General features: G+C 41.3%; 1 protein-coding gene across 5 annotated transcripts in view; it reads right to left on the minus strand.

The window, feature by feature from the left end:
- Positions 1–18,428, minus strand: part of cd2ap.L (CD2-associated protein L homeolog) — a 96,047-nt gene that overhangs the window by 14,752 nt on the left and 62,867 nt on the right. For all 5 annotated transcript variants that reach the window (XM_041562205.1, NM_001092963.1, XM_041562206.1 and 2 more), the window contains 8 exon segments: positions 16,035–16,155; positions 13,611–13,810; positions 11,336–11,426; positions 9,534–9,628; positions 8,825–8,923; positions 6,873–6,909; positions 5,492–5,554; positions 3,270–3,429 (listed from right to left, as the gene is read on the minus strand). In XM_041562205.1, coding sequence (XP_041418139.1) covers positions 3,270–3,429; positions 5,492–5,554; positions 6,873–6,909; positions 8,825–8,923; positions 9,534–9,628; positions 11,336–11,426; positions 13,611–13,810; positions 16,035–16,155 — 866 coding nt within the window.

Genomic DNA, 18,428 nt, shown 5'->3' on the forward strand with positions numbered 1-18,428 from the left:
AAGTCATGAAAATAGATTAAGTTGAAGTCCTGAAGCGGAAAAAAAACCTGAAGCGGAAAAAAGACCTGAAGTCATGAAAATAGCCGAAGTTGAAGTCCCGAAGCACGAAAAGACACAAAGTCACGAAAATAGACAAAGTTGAAGTCCTGAAGCGGCAAAAAGACCCAAAGTCACGAAAATAGACGAAGTTGAAGTACTGAAGTCACGAAAACAGACTACGGTAAGTTGAAGTCCTGAAGCAGCGAAAAGACACAAAGTCACGAAAACAGACTAAGTTGAAGTCCTGAAGCATGAAAAGACCCGAATTAACGAAAATAGACAAAGTTGAAGTCCTGAAGCGGCAAAAAGACCCAAAGTCATGAAAATAGACGAAGTTGAAGTCCTGAAGCGCCACAAAGACTAGAAGTCACGAAAATAGACAAAGTTGAAGTCCTGAAGCGGCGAAAAGACCCGAAGTCATTAAAATAGCCGAAGTTGAAGTCCTGAAACGCTGAAAAGACCCAATGTCATGAAAATAGACTAAGTTGAAGTCCTGAAGCGGGGAAAAGACCAGAAGTCCCGAAAATAGCCTAAGTTTAAGTCCTGAAGCAGCGAAAAGACCAGAAGACACAAAAACAGACAAAGCTGAAGTCCTGGAGCGGCGAAAAGACCCAAAGTCACGAAAATAGACAAAGTTGAAGTACTGAAGCTGCGAAAAGACCTGAAGTCATGAAAATAGATTAAGTTGAAGTCCTGAAGCGGAAAAAAGACCTGAAGTCATGAAAATAGCCGAAGTTGAAGTACCGAAGCACGAAAAGACCCAATGTCACGAAAATAGACAAAGTTGAAGTCCTGAAGCGCGAAAAGACCCGAAGTCATAAAATTGCAGAAGTTGAAGTCCTGAAGCAGCGAAAATACCAGAAGACACGAAAACAGACAAAGTTGGAGTCCTGAAGCGGCGAAAAGACCCAAAGTCATGAAAATAGACTAAGTTGAAGTCCTGAAACGCTGAAAAGACCCAATGTCATGAAAATAGACTAAGTTGAAGTCCTGAAGCGGGGAAAAGACCAGAAGTCCCGAAAATAGCCTAAGTTTAAGTCCTGAAGCAGCGAAAAGACCAGAAGTCCCGAAAATAGCCTAAGTTGAAGTCCTGAAGCGGCGAAAAGACCCAAAGTTATGAAAATAGACAAAGTTGAAGTCATCAAGCGCCGAAAAGAACAGGTCAGGAAAATAGACAAAGTTGAAGTCCTGAAGTGGCGAAAAGACCCAAAGTCATGAAAATAGCCGAAGTTGAAGTCCTGAAGCAGCAAAAAGACCTGAAGTCATGAAAATAGCCGAAGTTGAAGTCCCGAAGCACGAAAAGACCCAATGTCCCAAAAATAGACAAAGTTGAAGTCCTGAAGCGGCAAAAAGACCCAAAGTCATGAAAATAGACAAAGTTGAAGTCCTGAAGCGCGAAAAGACCCGAAGTCATAAAATTGCAGAAGTTGAAGTCCTGAAGCAGCGAAAATACCAGAAGACACGAAAACAGACAAAGTTGGAGTCCTGAAGCGGCGAAAAGACCCAAAGTCATGAAAATAGACTATGTTGAAGTCCTGAAACGCTGAAAAGACCCAATGTCATGAAAATAGACTAAGTTGAAGTCCTGAAGCGGGGAAAAGACCAGAAGTCCCGAAAATAGCCTAAGTTTAAGTCCTGAAGCAGCGAAAAGACCATAAGTCCCGAAAAAAGCCTAAGTTGAAGTCCTGAAGCGGCGAAAAGACCCAAAGTCATGAAAATAGACAAAGTTGAAGTCATCAAGCGGCGAAAAGAACAGGTCAGGAAAATAGACAAAGTTGAAGTCCTGAAGTGGCGAAAAGACCCAAAGTCATGAAAATAGCCGAAGTTGAAGTCCTGAAGCAGCAAAAAGACCCGGAGTCATGAAAATAGATGAAGTTGAAGTCCCGAAGCGGCAAAAAGACCCAAAGTGACAAAAATAGACAAAGTTGAAGTCCTGAAGCGGCCCAGAAAATTTTGTTGTACGGGCCCCCGTGACTTCTGAAGGCGGCCCTGGTTTTTATCATCAGACACGTCATTCCTAAATCTATCAAAACCCCACCGCAAGACTTGCCCAAGCCATGGCGGACCTAGACACTGGTCATTGCCGTTTGTAGATCACTTTTAATATTTGATGATGAAGCAGCCAACAATAACTCCCTCTTCTCCTTCATTGGAATTGCCGTGTGTAAAACATATTACATTTTCTGACGTAATCCCGGGGATTGCCTCATGTGATGTATTTTTACGAATATGAATGAGAAGGGGCTGACCTCAAATTGGGGATAGTTTGGTACTCCCCCCCAACGTATGCCTTCTACTTCACTGCAGCACAGATTACCCATACATTTACGATGCCTGTTTCATAAAAGACTCGTGACACTATTCTAGACCATAAAGGAATTGTTCAGTATAAAGATAAAAATTGGGTAAATAGATTGGCTGTGCAAAATAAATTGCTTTTGAATCTGAGCTGAATGTGGAGGATCAATTGCAAACTCACTGAACAGTTATGTCCCATGTGGCCCCCCTTATAGTCACTGACTAACTCAGAGTTAGAGAGCTGAAAAGCAGGAAGTAGTGTTCTGGCTATTATGTTACACATCCAGTCACTCCAGCCTTTATACATTAGATTTTTGGCTAACTACCGGTATATTAGAAACATTTATTATTTTACACAACCTATCTTTTTATCCTGTTTTTATTTTTACACTGAACTGTTCCTTTAAAGGGGGTTGTTCACCTTTGAGATTACTTTTAGTATGATAAAGAGAGTGATATTCTGAGACAATTTGCAATTGGTTTTCATTTTATTATTACTTTTGGCTTTGGAGTTATTTAGCTTTTTATTCAACAGCTCTTCAATTTGCATTATAAGCAATCTGGTTGCTTGGGTCAAAATTACCATAACAACCATGCAGTGATTTGAATAAGAGACTGGAATATGGATAGGAGAGGTCCTTACTAGAAGCATGTGAAATTAAAATTAACAATAACAATAAATGTTAGCCTTACAGCTCATTTGCTTTTTTATGGGGTCAGCGACGCCCATTAGAAAGCTGGAAAGTGTCAGAAGAAAAATGCAAATAATTATAAAACTATAAAAAATAAATAATGAAAACCAATGGAAAAGTTGCTTAGAATTGGCCTATTATATACTAAAGTTTACTTAAAGGTTGATAACCATAAACGGGAAGAACTTTTTTTTGCCCATGGCCTAAACCTGGCACTAGGAAGCAATTTAGAGGACTTACTTGGAGGTTGGTGAAGGAAAGGCCGGCTTTTCTGGACGCTTGGGAGGGATTACTGCTGGTTTTAGGAGGCTGTTACTTTTGCTTACAAGACTTGGTTTCTTCGGTGGTACCTGAGGAGCTGCGGGTTTGGGAGGTTTAAGGTCCAACAATGGCTTTTCATCTGCATCAAAGAAATAAAACAATTAAGCAGATAAAAGAACACGTACACTAAATCAAGAGTCAATGGAATACACTCCCCTGGTAAGTCTATATCCTAATGGCTGGACCCATATTATACCCTGATAAGAGATCTTATGTAAAACGAGAGAAAGACACCGGTTATATAATGAAGTCAAAAAATCAGTCCTTTACAAAACAACAAGAGCAATGATTACAGGGTTAGGATGCAAGGGAAAAAAAAATCTCATTTCAGAGCTGGTGCAGAAAAATACAGAGTTGAGCAGCTTATTGAGCTGGGACGACATACCACCTGGCAATTCATTCTGATTCGCAGTATGGGAGCTCTAAATGATTATTTTGTTGGAGAAAGCTCAGGAGAACATCACCATATATTGAATCCCCCTGCACAACTGAAAACCGCTCGCAACTTTACAACTGAGAACCAATTACAACTGCATTCTGGCATGCAATGTCAAGAAAAGAAGTGATTATACTAGATCCAAACACAGTGTGGCTGGTAAAAAGTAAAAATCAAAGTAAAAACAGGCCAATAATCTTGAGGCCTGTAGTGAGCCACACATACCGAGGCAAAACTATGGCCTCCTCGATCACTTTCTCATTGGGCACGGGTCAATGTGACCTCAAGTGCAATCAGATCATTGGCCTGAGACAATCTACTGGGAGAACTGATTGGGTGTCCCTCCAATTGCGTATAAACACAGAGGGGTTATTTATCAAAGGTCGAATTTTAAAGCTTTTAATACTTTGAATGAACTCACTTTCTAATTTAAGAAAAAAACCTCGAATCAGTGAATTCGGGTTGAACTCAAAAACTCGAATTAATCGCGTTTTGGCGCGGGGAAAAAAAATCGAATTGCTCGAATTTATAGAGTTTTCGAGAGAAACCCACGAGAAAAAAGACTGGAACATCATGAAGGCTATTAACATCTTTAAATGGCTCAAGGGACCTCTGCCATTGACTTCTACATGACCTCGCCAGGGTTAAGCTGGAGTATTTTTGGACTCAAGCTATTTCCAACTTTGGGGTATAATAAATCTTGAATAATTATAATAATTGTAAAATAATTGTATAATAATTGTAAAATCTGCGCTGCCACAAGAGACAGATTTCGCGAGAAAATGACTTGCCATAGGATAACATTAGGATCGCCGCAAGTAAAACATTACTTATGGAAATTGCCTTTCTTCTCATTTTTTTTCCCACCATTTTACTTGAAGCAATGTCTTCCGAAGGAAAGGAATTTTTGGGAGATATGTTGCCTACTGTAGTGATATTTAATTGTGGGCAATAAATCTTACCATGTGCCATTGCCCTTAAGGGCTTGCCCAAGGCTACTGTAGTGAGAGACTGGAATGTGCCCAAGTCCCAGAGATTGTATTTCCTTTGTTTTGAGATTTAATGTACTAAGACACCAGCAGTGGCGGAACTACCGGGGGAGCAGGGGGTGCGAGCGGGCCAGGGCCCGACCCCCTCAGGGCCCCCCGGCAGTTCGCGCGCCGCTTTGCGCCGGCCAGTTCTGGGTGTACGGAGGGGGGCAGGGGGCCTGGCTGCGTGTCCTGCGCAGGGCCCGCCCCCCTCTAGTTACGTTTCTGGACACCAGGTGGCTAACATTATAAGGAAACATCGGGGACTTTAAGTTTTGAGGGATGGCAACCCTGGTGTAACTTGATTTGAGTCACCACCAATGATGTCATAGAAAAGAAAAAGGACAATCGGATCAATGTTAACCAAATTAGATTTGGGGGTGGCACAGCCACAGCAACATTTTCTGGGTCCAGTGAAATGTGGCACCTTCTGTTCTAACTGCCAGAAAGGTGATGTTCTATATCATCTGCGCATGGGCACCCCTATCAAAATCTGGGGTTATTACACTTGTGCAACAGATTTTGCCATTTATGTAATAAAATGCCTGTGCGGGTTAATGTATGTGGGCCAGACAAGTCGCCCAGTTAGAGAACGTATCAGGTAACATGAATCAGCAGATATAGCATATGACATTTTCACAATAAAGGGGGTTCTATCCCAGTAAGGGACTAATTACCTTTCTCTTCTGTTTTCGTTGGAGTTAATTTCTTCTCTCCAATGCGAAGTTCTGGCTTTGGAGCTGTAGAAGGAAGAGAACAATAAATTCAGCTTCACGTATACCATGAACCTTTTAATTTCTATGTGTAAATAATCACAGGCTGATGCAGAGACTTGAGTGACATTAAAATCGGAGGCAGCAAACAGCTGCCACTCATAATGAAGCGTCATGTTTTTATTTAACCATTAATTTGTATCTAGTGTAGCAAATGGCCCACCCTTCGTCAGCAAACAGGAGGGATCAGCGAGGGGACAGTCCTAGGCATCAGAAGAAATATTGGAAAAATTTAAACTTATTATTTGCCTTTAACAATTTTCTGCCGGTTCTGCCAGCAAACGAAGTACCGTATATACTCGAGTATAAGCCGTCCCGAGTATAAGCCGAGGTACCTAATTTTACCTCCAAAAACTGGGAGAGCTTATTGACTCGAGTATAAGCCGAGGGTGATAAATGCAGCAGCTTCTGGTAAGTTTCAATCAAAAAAATTGAGGGTTTCTGCTCCCATTGGAGGTGCCGGCATCTCGTTTTTGGATGCCGGCGAATATTCTTGGAGACTATTCTTGGACGCCGGCGACTATTATTAGGTGCCGGCAACTATTCTTAGACGCCGGCGACCGGTTTTGCGCTTGACCCGAGTATAAGCCGAGGTAGAGTTTTTCAGCATATTTTGGGGGCTGAAAAACTCGGCTTATACTCGAGTATATACGGTATATCTTCTGTGGCCATGCAATCCAGAACTCCATGACATATAAACGGTTTATTTTATGGGATTGCTTGCCGTCATGCCTCTCAATGGAACCCCAGGATCAAATCTATTGTGTGAAGTAACAGCAGCATTATTTTATTAGATGAGAGATATTGTGCTTGAATCTAGTCCTGCATCTTAAGTCAAAATATGGACAAATTCATACTTGTGATATGACCTTAACACCGGCACACTATGAGTTTCCATGGTTCACAAGAAGGTGATTTTAATCAACAGATGGAAACACCTTCTGCTACTGCTTAGTGCCCAATAGCTGATTGTTAGATGATGCGGCTGTGATAAGAAGAGAGGCCAAGGATGCTTCCCTCCCTCTGGATCAACAGTATTGTAAAAATGCTATCGCTATGGGGTTATGTGCCCTTCATTTCTGCAATCAATGTCCAATCTTATTCCCAGATTGCAGACAATGAAATGAATATGGAATGCGCACTTCTTATTTCACAGGCAGTTGGCCACTAAGTATAGCCTCATCAAGAGACAAAATCAATCAAGGAAATATTAAAGCGCAGTGTAGGAAAAGAGTTTTTCAAATGGCCAATTCCTGCAAATTTTAAGTGTTGATGAATGACATACCTGGGCTTTTAATGGGAGGCGGAGGTTTCCTTGGCTTCTGTAAAGAGATAAAATATAATACGTAACTACATTAAACATGGCAAAGTACATGTACGATAATAAAATACACCCAACCATACGGTCTTGTTATTTTGTTGCACATTCGGGCCAAATGCAGAAACATCATTAGCCATAGCTGTCATTTACTGACAATGTGGGGAAATGTCATTCGGCAACAGCCGGTGAATATAAAGGACAAATGAACCCTAAGGGTCAGGGCACACAGGCAGATTCGGGGATATTAGTCGTCCGACGACAAATCTCCTCTTCTTCGGGGCGACTAATCTCCCAGAACTGCCTTCCCGTCGGCTAAAATGTAAATCACGCTAAGTGCCATCCCACTGGCGATTTACATTCTAGCCGGCGGGAAGGCAATTCGGGGAGATAAGTCGCCCCCGAAGAAGAGGAGACTTGTGGCCGGGCCGACTAATCTCCCCGAATCTGCCTGTGTGCCCTGACCCTAAAAATGTATATGTCTAGAGATGCAGAATTTTATATACTGTAATGTACCAGGCCAGAGGTTCAGCAGCTGTATCACAGCCATGAACCCACAATAGCTCCTCATCTTGTTCATCTTTTGCTGGCCTAAGCTTAGGAGTTTTGTTGCTGTAGAAACTGCAGGGCATTGATTATTAGGTTTTGATTCACTGGTTTCTGAGCTGTTATTAAATGCAAATCTGAATTAACTGCTTGTATTGTGACACATTACAAACACACATTGTATAAACCGTGATGTGCGGGCCGACCCGATACCCACGGGTTTGGGTCGACCTCGCAGTGCTCCTTCAAATGCCGGCATCCGACTTCTGGTTTTATAGTCTCGTGCCTGCTTGCCCTGCCCCTTTTGTGATGTCATTGGCAGGGCGGGTCTATAAAAGGACCCCCAGAAGCGGGTCGTAGCAGGGCGGGTTAGGGTCGGATGAAGGTCAGGGAAACCCATCACTTTAAACCGTATATAAACTAAAAGTCACTGACAGCAGCCCAAAGCACAGGTTCTCTACTGGAGAACAACAAGACCATCACTAATCAAGGGTGGTGCATATTCTAGGGATAGGAAAGCAGCCTAAAACACAATGGCAAACATTTCTGGCCAATTTCTTTGCCAAGCTTTAGTTCTCCTTTACTTTTCTCCCAATACAAGCGAGAAAATCTATAAGCTCAAGACTGGGACGGTATATATGATTCAATCAAGAAATGATGCACTAAAGTAGTACATAGAGTGCCCTCTAGTGAGTAACTTTAACTATTAAATTCTATATTATGTAACCTTTTACATAACATGGTGTTTTGGCTCAACAGTAAGCCAGAGAAATAATGTTTGTTTCAACCAAGCCCTGTTTCCACAAACATGTGGCATTACTGTAAATCAGAGATCCCCAATCTTTTTTTACCCGTAAGGCACATTAGAATGGAAAAAGAGTTGGGGAGCAACACAAGCAAAACAGAGTCTGCGGGATGCCAAATAAGTGCTGTGATTGGCCATTTGGTGTCCCTTATGTGGACTGGCAGACTACAACCAAAATTTGCATTCAAGTCTGGAATTCAAAAACAAGCACCTGCTTTGAGGCCACTGGGAGCAACATCCAAGTTACTCGTGAACTACTGGCTGGGGATCACTGCTGTAAATGAACCAATATATTTAGGCTGTTTCCTGAAGACTCTAAAATATTATAGCTGTCACCTGGGCTATAGTTAAACGTCTGTGATGCTTTAATTGGTTCACCAAATATCTTAAGAGGCCAGCATCTCTGTACTTCCTCAGTACATAAATTACAGTAAGAATCAAACACAGGCACCAGGGCTCCTGGTGACCAAATTGTGCTGAAAGATGTGTTTACATAAGTAACCTGGTCAAATGGGCACTTCTAAATAGTGCACATAGCTATCAAGTAATTGCTGCCTCTTATACTTACCTCTTTTTCAGAGTCTTGTATTATTGCCACAAAGTTGTCGGGGAAAACGCCTTCCTTCCCATTAAATTCTCCTTTCCACCAGCCTGGGTCGCCAGTGTCCTGCAATAACAAGATTGTCAGCTCTGTTGGATACCAGTAGCAAAGGAACAGGGAGGGGTTGCACCTCCATCTGTCATCAATATGCAGCTATCCACATGCACAATGGCTTGTCTATCACTGAAAAGGGGCAAAAAAAGTATTTTTCTGTCTGTATGTATATATATATATATATATATATATATATATATATATATATATATATATATATATATATATATATATATATATATATATATATTTATTTATTGGATACATTATCCGGAAACCCATTATCCAGAAAGCTCCAAATAACGGAATGGCCATCTCCCATAGACTCCATTTTATCCAAATGATTTCCATTTTCTGTGTAATAATAAAACAGTAGCTTGTATTTGATCCAAACTAAGATATAAGTAATCCTTATTGGAAGCAAAAGCAGTTTTTTGGGTTTATTAAGTGTATATATGATTTTCTAGTAGACAAAGTGTGAAGATCCAAATTACAGAAAGATCTGTAATCTGGAAATCCTCAGGTCCTGAGCATTCTGGATAACAGGTCCCATTCCTGCATATCTATTTATACATAGATTGGATTGGTTTAAAAGGGATTGGTGATTTATCAGAATACTTACTTTACTAGTCAGGCAAATAATATCCCCTTCCTTAAAAGAAAGCTCATCGTCGTTCACTGATTCATAGTTGAACAGGGCTCTGCACATCTCCTTGGCTATGAGAAAGAGAAGAAAACAGATGGTTGCATTATAATCTCAGTGCTATGTAAACAAATACACTTCACAGTTTGCTACAGTATTAAAGGAGAAGGAAAGGTTAAAACTAAGTAAGCCTTATCAGAAAGGTCCATCTAAATATACCAGTAAACCCTCAAAGTAATGCTGCTCTGAGTCCCCTGTCAAAAGAAAAACTGCATTTCTTTCCTTCTATTGTGTACTCATGGGCTTCTGTATCAGACTTCCTGCCTTCAGCTTAAACCTCATTGCCCTGGGCAAGAGCATGCTCAGTTTGCTCCTCTCCCCCCACCCCTCCCTTTTCTACTGTAATCTGAGCCCAGAGCAGGGAGAGACTCAGGCAGGAAGTGATGTCACACCACATTAATACTGCAGCTCCTATCCTAAACAAACAGAGAGTTTCTAGAGCTTTTTACTCAGGTATGGTAAAACATTCTACAGAATAAATATAGCATTCTAGCTTGCACTATTGCAGCTAATCTATTGGCAATAAAATGCCTCCGTAGCTTTCGTTCTCCTTTAAAGGAATAGTTCAGTGTAAAAATAAAAACTGGGTAAATAAATAGGCTGTGCAAAATAAAACATGTTTCTAATATAGTTAGTTAGGCAAAAATGTAATGTATAAAGGCTGGAGTGACTGGATGTCTTACATAATAGCCAGAACACTACTTCCTGCTTTTCAGCTCTCTAACTCTGAGTTAGTCAGTGACTATATGGGGGTCCACATGGGATATAACTGTTCAGTGAGTTTGCAATTAATCCTCAGCATTTGCTCAAAAGCAAACAGTTATGATCCATGTGCCCCCCCCCCTCAAGTCACTGATTGGTTACTGCCTGGTAACCAATCAGTGGAAACCAAGAGTGCTGAAAAGCAGGAAGTAGTGTTCTGGCTATTATCTTAGACATACAGTCACTCCAGCCTTTATACATTACATTTTTGCCAAACTAACTATATTAGAAACATTTTTTTTTATTCTGCACAGCCTATTTACCCAGTTTTTATTTTTATACTGATTAATTCCTTTAAAGGGAAAACACCCTCCTTTGAGACATATGCTCATTCAGATGGGATACATGAAAACAATGCAAAACACCATCTGAAATACCAAACATATATACAGTATATATTTATATATGTGTGTGTGTATATGTATGTATGTATGTATATATATATATATATATATATATATATATATATATATATATATATATATATATATATTATATATATATATATATATATATATATATATATATATATACTTTCCTAAGAATCTGTGCATCACTCCTCCAGTTACATTCCTTCTGCAAGTTGGGACCAAACCTCCTGCCTGCTCTGACCTGCCTCCACAAGCCCTACCCATGTAGTGCAATATAAGGTGTATCCCATTGTCCATCTTCTCTCATTTGATTATTCTCACTGCTCTGTAAAAGGTATCTTTTAAAATTCCGTTATTTTTGTTACACTTCCCCTTTAAAAGAGAGAGTAACCGTTATCTTTTCCTCCCGCAGATCCATCTATCACAACTCCTATAGCAACACCAGCCTCCTCTATAACGTTCCCAGTGAATGGACCGGATGCCTCCCCATAAGACCCAGTAACTTAGAAAGCTCCGTTATTCAGTGACCTACAGCAAGCAGACTCCAGTTAATCTGAGCCAATAAATAAACTATAACTGGGTTCGCACCTTTGGGTTTGTTGTCTGTCTCCGTTCTTGAAGCATCAGAGCTTGCTGAGCGCAGAACCTTGATGCTACCTGATGGCTGAACTGGAACTGGCTAGTGAAAAAATAAAATAAAACATTACACAGTGTGCTACCTTAATTCTGATAACACTTACAGCAGTCAGAACAAGAAAGAAGACCAAAAAGCATTGTGATTGCTCTTTTCATAACCTTATTCAGATGTGCATCAATGCAGAATTTTCATCATTGTGGAATTTTCCTCATTATTACACTAGACAAGATCACCTAAGTGTTATTCCTGGTGGAATATGCCTGGCCAAAAAGTAATGCAGCACTGCTGTTTAGTACAAGAAATTAAAAAAAAGGTCACATGAGAAATAGTTGCAATCAGATAAAGCTTTAACTTGCAATATATGAATTGCTGCTTTTACATACTGAAAATCTCTATACAGTGAAACCTTGATTTTAATTTCCCTGATTTTAAGTTTTCCTGCATTTTACATTTTTTTCATTTGTGGTCCCACCAATTTATAATGTAATATAGTGGGTGCATTTACCTGATTTTTAGTAATGTTTTCCCAGATTTTACATCAAAATTTTGTCCTGATGTTCCCAAAAACTGTTTTTTCCCCCTCTATGAATGTTTTTATTAGTGAAATAAAGAGGTTAAAAATACAGGTATGGTAGCCGTTATCCAGAATGCTCGGGACCTGGGGTTTTGCAGATAATGGATCTTTCCATAATTTGGATCTTCATACCTTAAGTCTACTAGAAAATCATGTAAACATTAAATAAACCCAATAGGCTGGTTCTGCTTCCAATAAGGATTAATTATATCTTAGTTGGGATCAAGTCAAGTACAATTACTGTTTTATTGTTACAAAGAAAAAGGAAATCATTTTTAAAAATGTGGATTATTTGGATTAAATGGAGTCTATGGGAGACGGCCTTTCTGTAATTCCGAGCTTTCTGTATAAGGGTCCCATACCTGTACTAACCAGATGTATATTTTGCCATGGTTCTGCCTGTAAGGGTGGTGGCATACGCTGCAACATGGGAAAATTAGTTGCCCATCGACAAATCGCCTCTTCTACTATAATCTCCCCAAATGTCTTTCAGCGGGCCAGAATATAAATCGCAGGCCGGATGGCACTCGGAACGATTTGTTTTCCGATGTCAACCAAATTTGCCTCACGAGAAAACTTTCGGGCTACTTCGGAAAGCCGAATTGATCCGAGTGCCATCCCGCCGGTGATTCACATTCTAACCCGCTGGAAGGCATTTTGGGGTGATTAGTCGCCTGGAAAAAAGCTGATTTGTCGCTAGGCGACTAATCACCCAGAGTAGCCACATCTGCCACCACCCTAAATGGTCAATTGCAAATAGTCTGCCCCTTATACAGTCCTGTACCAATCACTTATTGCTTTAGGTTATGTATGTGACTGACAGAGAGTCCCCCATAGTGTAACATTAACGCAGCAATGCTTAACCCTTGTAATTAACACAGTAAATATTGTATCTCAAATTAGAATCCTGCAGCTGGTTGGGTACCTGCAAGTTACCCGCAAAAAAAATGGGCACCCTGCGGAATGAGGGAGAATTTTCAGGTGCAGGTATATCTGCGGGTCAGGTTGCGGGTCTCATCTAAATTTATTATCTTATGTAATATTTTCTATATTTTACTCCTTTTAAAGTTTTACAAAACGTGTTTCCGTCCCGCCCACTTTTGATGACGTCACTTCCGGTTTGCAGCAACATCACTTCCTGTTTGATGGTGGTCGGTGGGTTGTGGATTAGGCAGTTGTGCATGCGGGTTGCCGTTTGGGTTGCGGGCTGTGGGTTTGGGTCTAAGAAATTGGTTTCACGCAGGACTCTATCTCAAAGTAAAACTCACTCATGTGCCAATAACCTTTCAGTATTTGAAGAAGAAGTTACTTTAACTAGGGATGCAACGAATCCACTATTTTGGATTCGGCCAAACCCCCAAATCCTTCGCGAAAGATTTGGGATAATACTGAACTGAGTCCGAACCCTAATTTGTTTTGTGACAAAACCCCTAATTTGCATATTCAAAATTAGGATTCGGTTCAGCCAGGCAGAAGGAAGAATCCGAAACCTGCTGAAAAAGGCAGAATCCTGGCCGAATCCCAAACCGAATCTCGGATTCGGTAGATCCCTAACTTTTACATATTCACAGATTTTCAAATCATTTACCCTGGTCCCCTGAAAAAAGTAAAATGGGGGTTCTACTGACTTTTGGAAAATGGAAGGTTATTACCTTTTCTGGCTTTTTCACTTCTGGCTCAGGTGCGGGCATTCTAGTCTTGAGTTTCACAGACCCTTCTTTGAAAATGTCCCCAAAGCCAACACCCATGACCCTCTTTGGCTGCGCTGTGGCTAATGGGGAGGCATCCGGTCCATTCACTGGAGATGGTACAGGGGAGGCTGGTGTTGCTATAGGAGTTGTGACAGATTGCTCTGCAGAAGGAAAAAATAACAGTTACTCTCTCTTTTAAAGGGGAAATAGAACAAACATAAGTCTGCATCTAGGCTGTAATGGAATAGATATGTTCCCTTTACAATTAAGAAACTGTAGAAAGAACTGCAGTTACTCTTCAGCTTCTTTGTGACGATGACAATTTAATACAAGCTGCATCATACTGAAATAAGAAACTTTCTAAATACAATTAATTATTGTTTCTTAAATAATTTCTTATTTCAGTATGCTGAAGGATAGATTAAATTTTCATTTTCACGATAGTTCCTCTTCAAGGTTATGCACTGACGTTCTCTAGTCTGAAATTGAAAAAGTCAATCGGTTGCCAGGGAACTACTGTCGCTAAAAACAAGGCAGTGGTTTCAAAGACACATTGGTGAATGTATTGGAGAGCAGGTAGAAAAAAAAAGTTTCAAGTTCTGATTTTTGACAAAGTGAAAACGCCTAACTGCTTGCTGATCCAGAGGAACGGAATAAAACTCCATCTACTTTGCCTGCGAGGGGCAAAAATCCTTCCTGACTCCAAGAGGGCAATCAAACTAATCAAACCAGTGCCTGGGTATACTTTGTACTTAATATAAATTTTTACATTTGCTTAAAAAGGTATCCAACAACTTACTGAACCCAAGAGAATTCACATTCGTGTAATTATTACTTCATGTAATTGCGCATTATCCATTTTCTGCAATGACCTTACTGGCATGCCTGGGGTTAATGCGATGCTCTGTATCCATTTTCTGCCTTACATAGTTAAAAAAAAAAAGACAAAGTCCATCGAGTTCAACCCCTCTAAATGAAACCCAGCATCCATACCCTCACATAAATGATATATACCCATATCTATACTAACTACATCTTGATCTTTCTTGTATGTCTGGAGTTAAAGACAGTGCTCAATATCCATTTTCTGCAATGGTCTTGTTGGCATGTCTGGGGTTAATGCAATGCTCTGTGTCTATTTTCTGCCTTACATAGTTAAATGGGGTTGAAAAAATACAAGTTCAACCCCTTCAAATGAAAACCCAGCATCCATACACACACCCCTCCATACCTGTATATAAATTATATAAATTATATATACCCATATCTATACTAACTACATCTTGATCTTTCTTGTATGCCTGGAGTTAAAGACAGAGCTCAATATCCATTTCCTGCAATGATCTTATTGGCATTTGTGATGTGTAGGTCAGGCAAAAACCCGCAGGACCCACAGGTCGGGCCAACCTTGCACCCTCCTTTCCGAGTCGCAGGCCTTACAATACCGGCTTCCAGGTTCAACTTTTATAGGCGCGTGACTGCTCAGCCCGCCCCTTTTGTGATGTCATCGGCAGGGCGGGTCAGCGCGGGTCTATAAGAGGTCGGACTCGGGCGGGCGTGGGTGGAGGGAGGATATCGGGCGGGTGTGGGTCAGAAAAACCAACACATCACTAATTGGTATGCCTGGGGTTAAAGGAGACAGAAATTCTTTTTACACTTTGGGGTGCCAAAAGTTAGGCACGCCCAAGTGATGCTCTGTATACATTTTCTGCCTTGATCTTTCTTGTATGTCTGGAGTTAAAGGCAGTGCTTGTTATCCATTTTCGCCAATGGTCTTATTGGTATGTCTGGGGTTAATGCAACGTTTATTAGACATTGCTTTACAGTTCTTACTAGCCTGCCTTTAAGGCAAAAGGGAGTGCTGAAGGGGCCATGTGACGTGGCTTAAATTTTCAAACATTACTTTATTTAATCCTCAATTTTAGGCCCCATGTTTTGTTGAAGCAGGCTTGATGGCGAGACATAGTTCGGCCTCAAAAGATAAAAGCACCAGCACTGTGTGCCCTGAGCCTTACAGTTTATGTTAGGGAAAAATAACCATGGTTACACTCCTTGGAAAAGAGTATATAATTGTATTTGCAAGAGCAGTGTTTGTACCACCGAAACCCTGAAAAGTTAATTAGTGATCTGGTAACTCATTAACGACACAGTTGCTGGGTGTATTTTGTAAGACTTAGTCTTACAGTACAAATATTTGCCCAAGGCTATGAAGTCAGTTCACGCTGGCAGACCCTGGCACATGTGATGACGGCACTTTGTTTATTTCCGGCAACATTCACAAGCGTCTGCAGAACTGACTCTCATTAACGGAGGCTTTTTTTCTTGTAAAGCCTTTGCTGCTGGGAGTATTGGGTAAATTTAGGTTAAATAACAGAAGGATTTTACCTGAATCTTCAGTGCTCTCCTGACTCTCTCCATCGTCCGACAGCTCCAGCTCTTTTACAAAGTTTGATGGAAAGAGGCCAGATTTGCCACTGTTGCTTCCACGCCACCAGCCTTCTTCTACCTTACAAAGAAAAACAGCGCGGATTACTTTTTTGCTACAAACGTCAGACTATAGTTTCAGCTTCACTCATGGGTATATCGGCAGTAACACAGATTTATAGCACCCCTCTCTGCAATTTAGAAACAAAACTAAAGCTTTTATATACAGTAAGAACCACATTCCAGACTGAATCAACTTATTGGTCCTGTAGGGGGTGTTCCCACTGTTCTGCTCAACTGATATTTGGCCAGAAATTGGGCAGATATCTATGAGGAAGGTAAGAAAATGACACTTGACGAGGACCAAATTGGCACCCACCCACGACCTTACGGTGTCCCGATTCCACCCCCAGTTGTGGGGTCACATCCCTGTTTATAGACCTGCACCAACCTCTCCCTGCATACTCCGCCCCTTCCATGATGCAGGGAGAGGTTGGTGCAGGTCTATAAACAGGGATGTGACCCAGATTAGGTCGGGTGTGAATTTCCTTTTATAGACCCGCACATCACTACAGCCTATGTACAAACATCATCCAGCCCAACCTGTTATGAGGACATTCTTTATAAAAAAAAAAAAAAAAAGGGGGGTTCACCTCGCACACCCTGGCCTTCAGGAACTCTGCCGGACTTGCTTGACAAAGGGGACCACCCCGAAACGTTGCATCGTGTGCAAATAAACTTCTGCAAGGGTTTTCCCTGCTTGATCGTGCCTGGTGTGCCATTGCCTTTTTTCCTTTGACATTCTTTATAAACCCACGCCCTACCCACCATCCTTTTAAAATCCACGCCCAATCCACCATCCTTTATAAACCCACACCCAACCCACTATCCTTTATAAACCCACACCTAACCTACCATCCTTTATAAACCCACTCCTAACCTATCCTCCTTTATAAACCCACACCTAACCTACCATCCTTTATAAATACACACCCAACCCACCATCCTTTATAAACCCACGCCCAACCCACCATCCTTTAAAACCCACATCCAATCCACCATCCTTTATAAACCCACTCCTAACCTATCCTCCTTTATAAACCCACACCTAACCTACCATCCTTTAAAAACCCACTCCCAACCCACCATCCTTTATAAACCCACGGCTAACCCACCATCTTTTATAAACTCAAGCCCAACCTAACATCCTTTATAAACCCACGCCCAACCCACTATCCTTTATAAACCCACGCCCAACCCACTATCCTTTATAAACCCACGCCCAACCCACCATCCGTTCTAAATCCACCCCTAACCTACTATCCTTTCTAAACCCACGCCCAACCCACCATCCTTTCTAAACCCACCCTAACCCACCATCCTTTATAAACCCATGCCCAACCCACCATCCTTTATAAACCCATGCCCAACCCAGCATCCTTTCTAAATCCTCCATCCTTTCTAAATCCACCCTAACCCACTATCCTTTATAAACCCACGCCCAACCCACCATCCTTTATAAACCCACACCCAACCCACCATCCTTTATAAACCCACACCCAACCCACCATCCTTTATAAACCCACACCCAACCCACCATCCTTTATAAACCCACACCCAACCCACCATCCTTTATAAACCCACACCCAACCCACCATCCTTTATAAACCCACTCCCAATCCACCATCCTTTATAAACCCACTCCCAACCCAACATCCTTTATAATCCTTTATGAGCTTGAGAGTGATATCAGCTACGGGGTGGGTATTGGGAAAAATTAAGACCACCACTCGCCCACAACCCACTGGTAGTGTTGCCACCTTTTCTGGAAAAAAAATACAGACCGTCCTATATTCTTGCCATTTTATCCTATTAATAACATTGGCATCAAGCATCATTTTTACCGGTCAGGCCGGTAAAATACTGGCCATGTGGCAACCCTACCCACTGGGTGAGTGACTGGGCCCAAACCTTATACCTTATATACCTGTTCACATTTGTTACCTGATGAAGGGAGGTTTATCCACAGTCTGTGGCCACGGGTTAAGCACCATTTTAAATATTACTAGAGAGAACGAACCTGTCTGAGCCACGAGTTTAAAAGTAAACAGTTGATAGTATCTCTCTGCAAGCTGGCCAGCTAACTACACTGTGGAATTCCCTCCCTAAGGTCATTTGATTAGTAGATACATTAGGCTTCAAGTAAGGGTTGGGCACCAAGTTAGAAAGTACATGTTAATGATAGTAATACTCTTATGCAAAGCTAATCCAGGGAGGGGTCGGACGACTCATTGGGAGTCAGGAAGAAATTTTGCACCAGCAAATTGGAGACAGGATGATTTACTTTAAACCTGA

Source organism: Xenopus laevis, chromosome 5L (genome assembly GCF_017654675.1).
Source record: "Xenopus laevis strain J_2021 chromosome 5L, Xenopus_laevis_v10.1, whole genome shotgun sequence".
Classification (NCBI taxonomy): Eukaryota; Metazoa; Chordata; class Amphibia; order Anura; family Pipidae; genus Xenopus; species Xenopus laevis.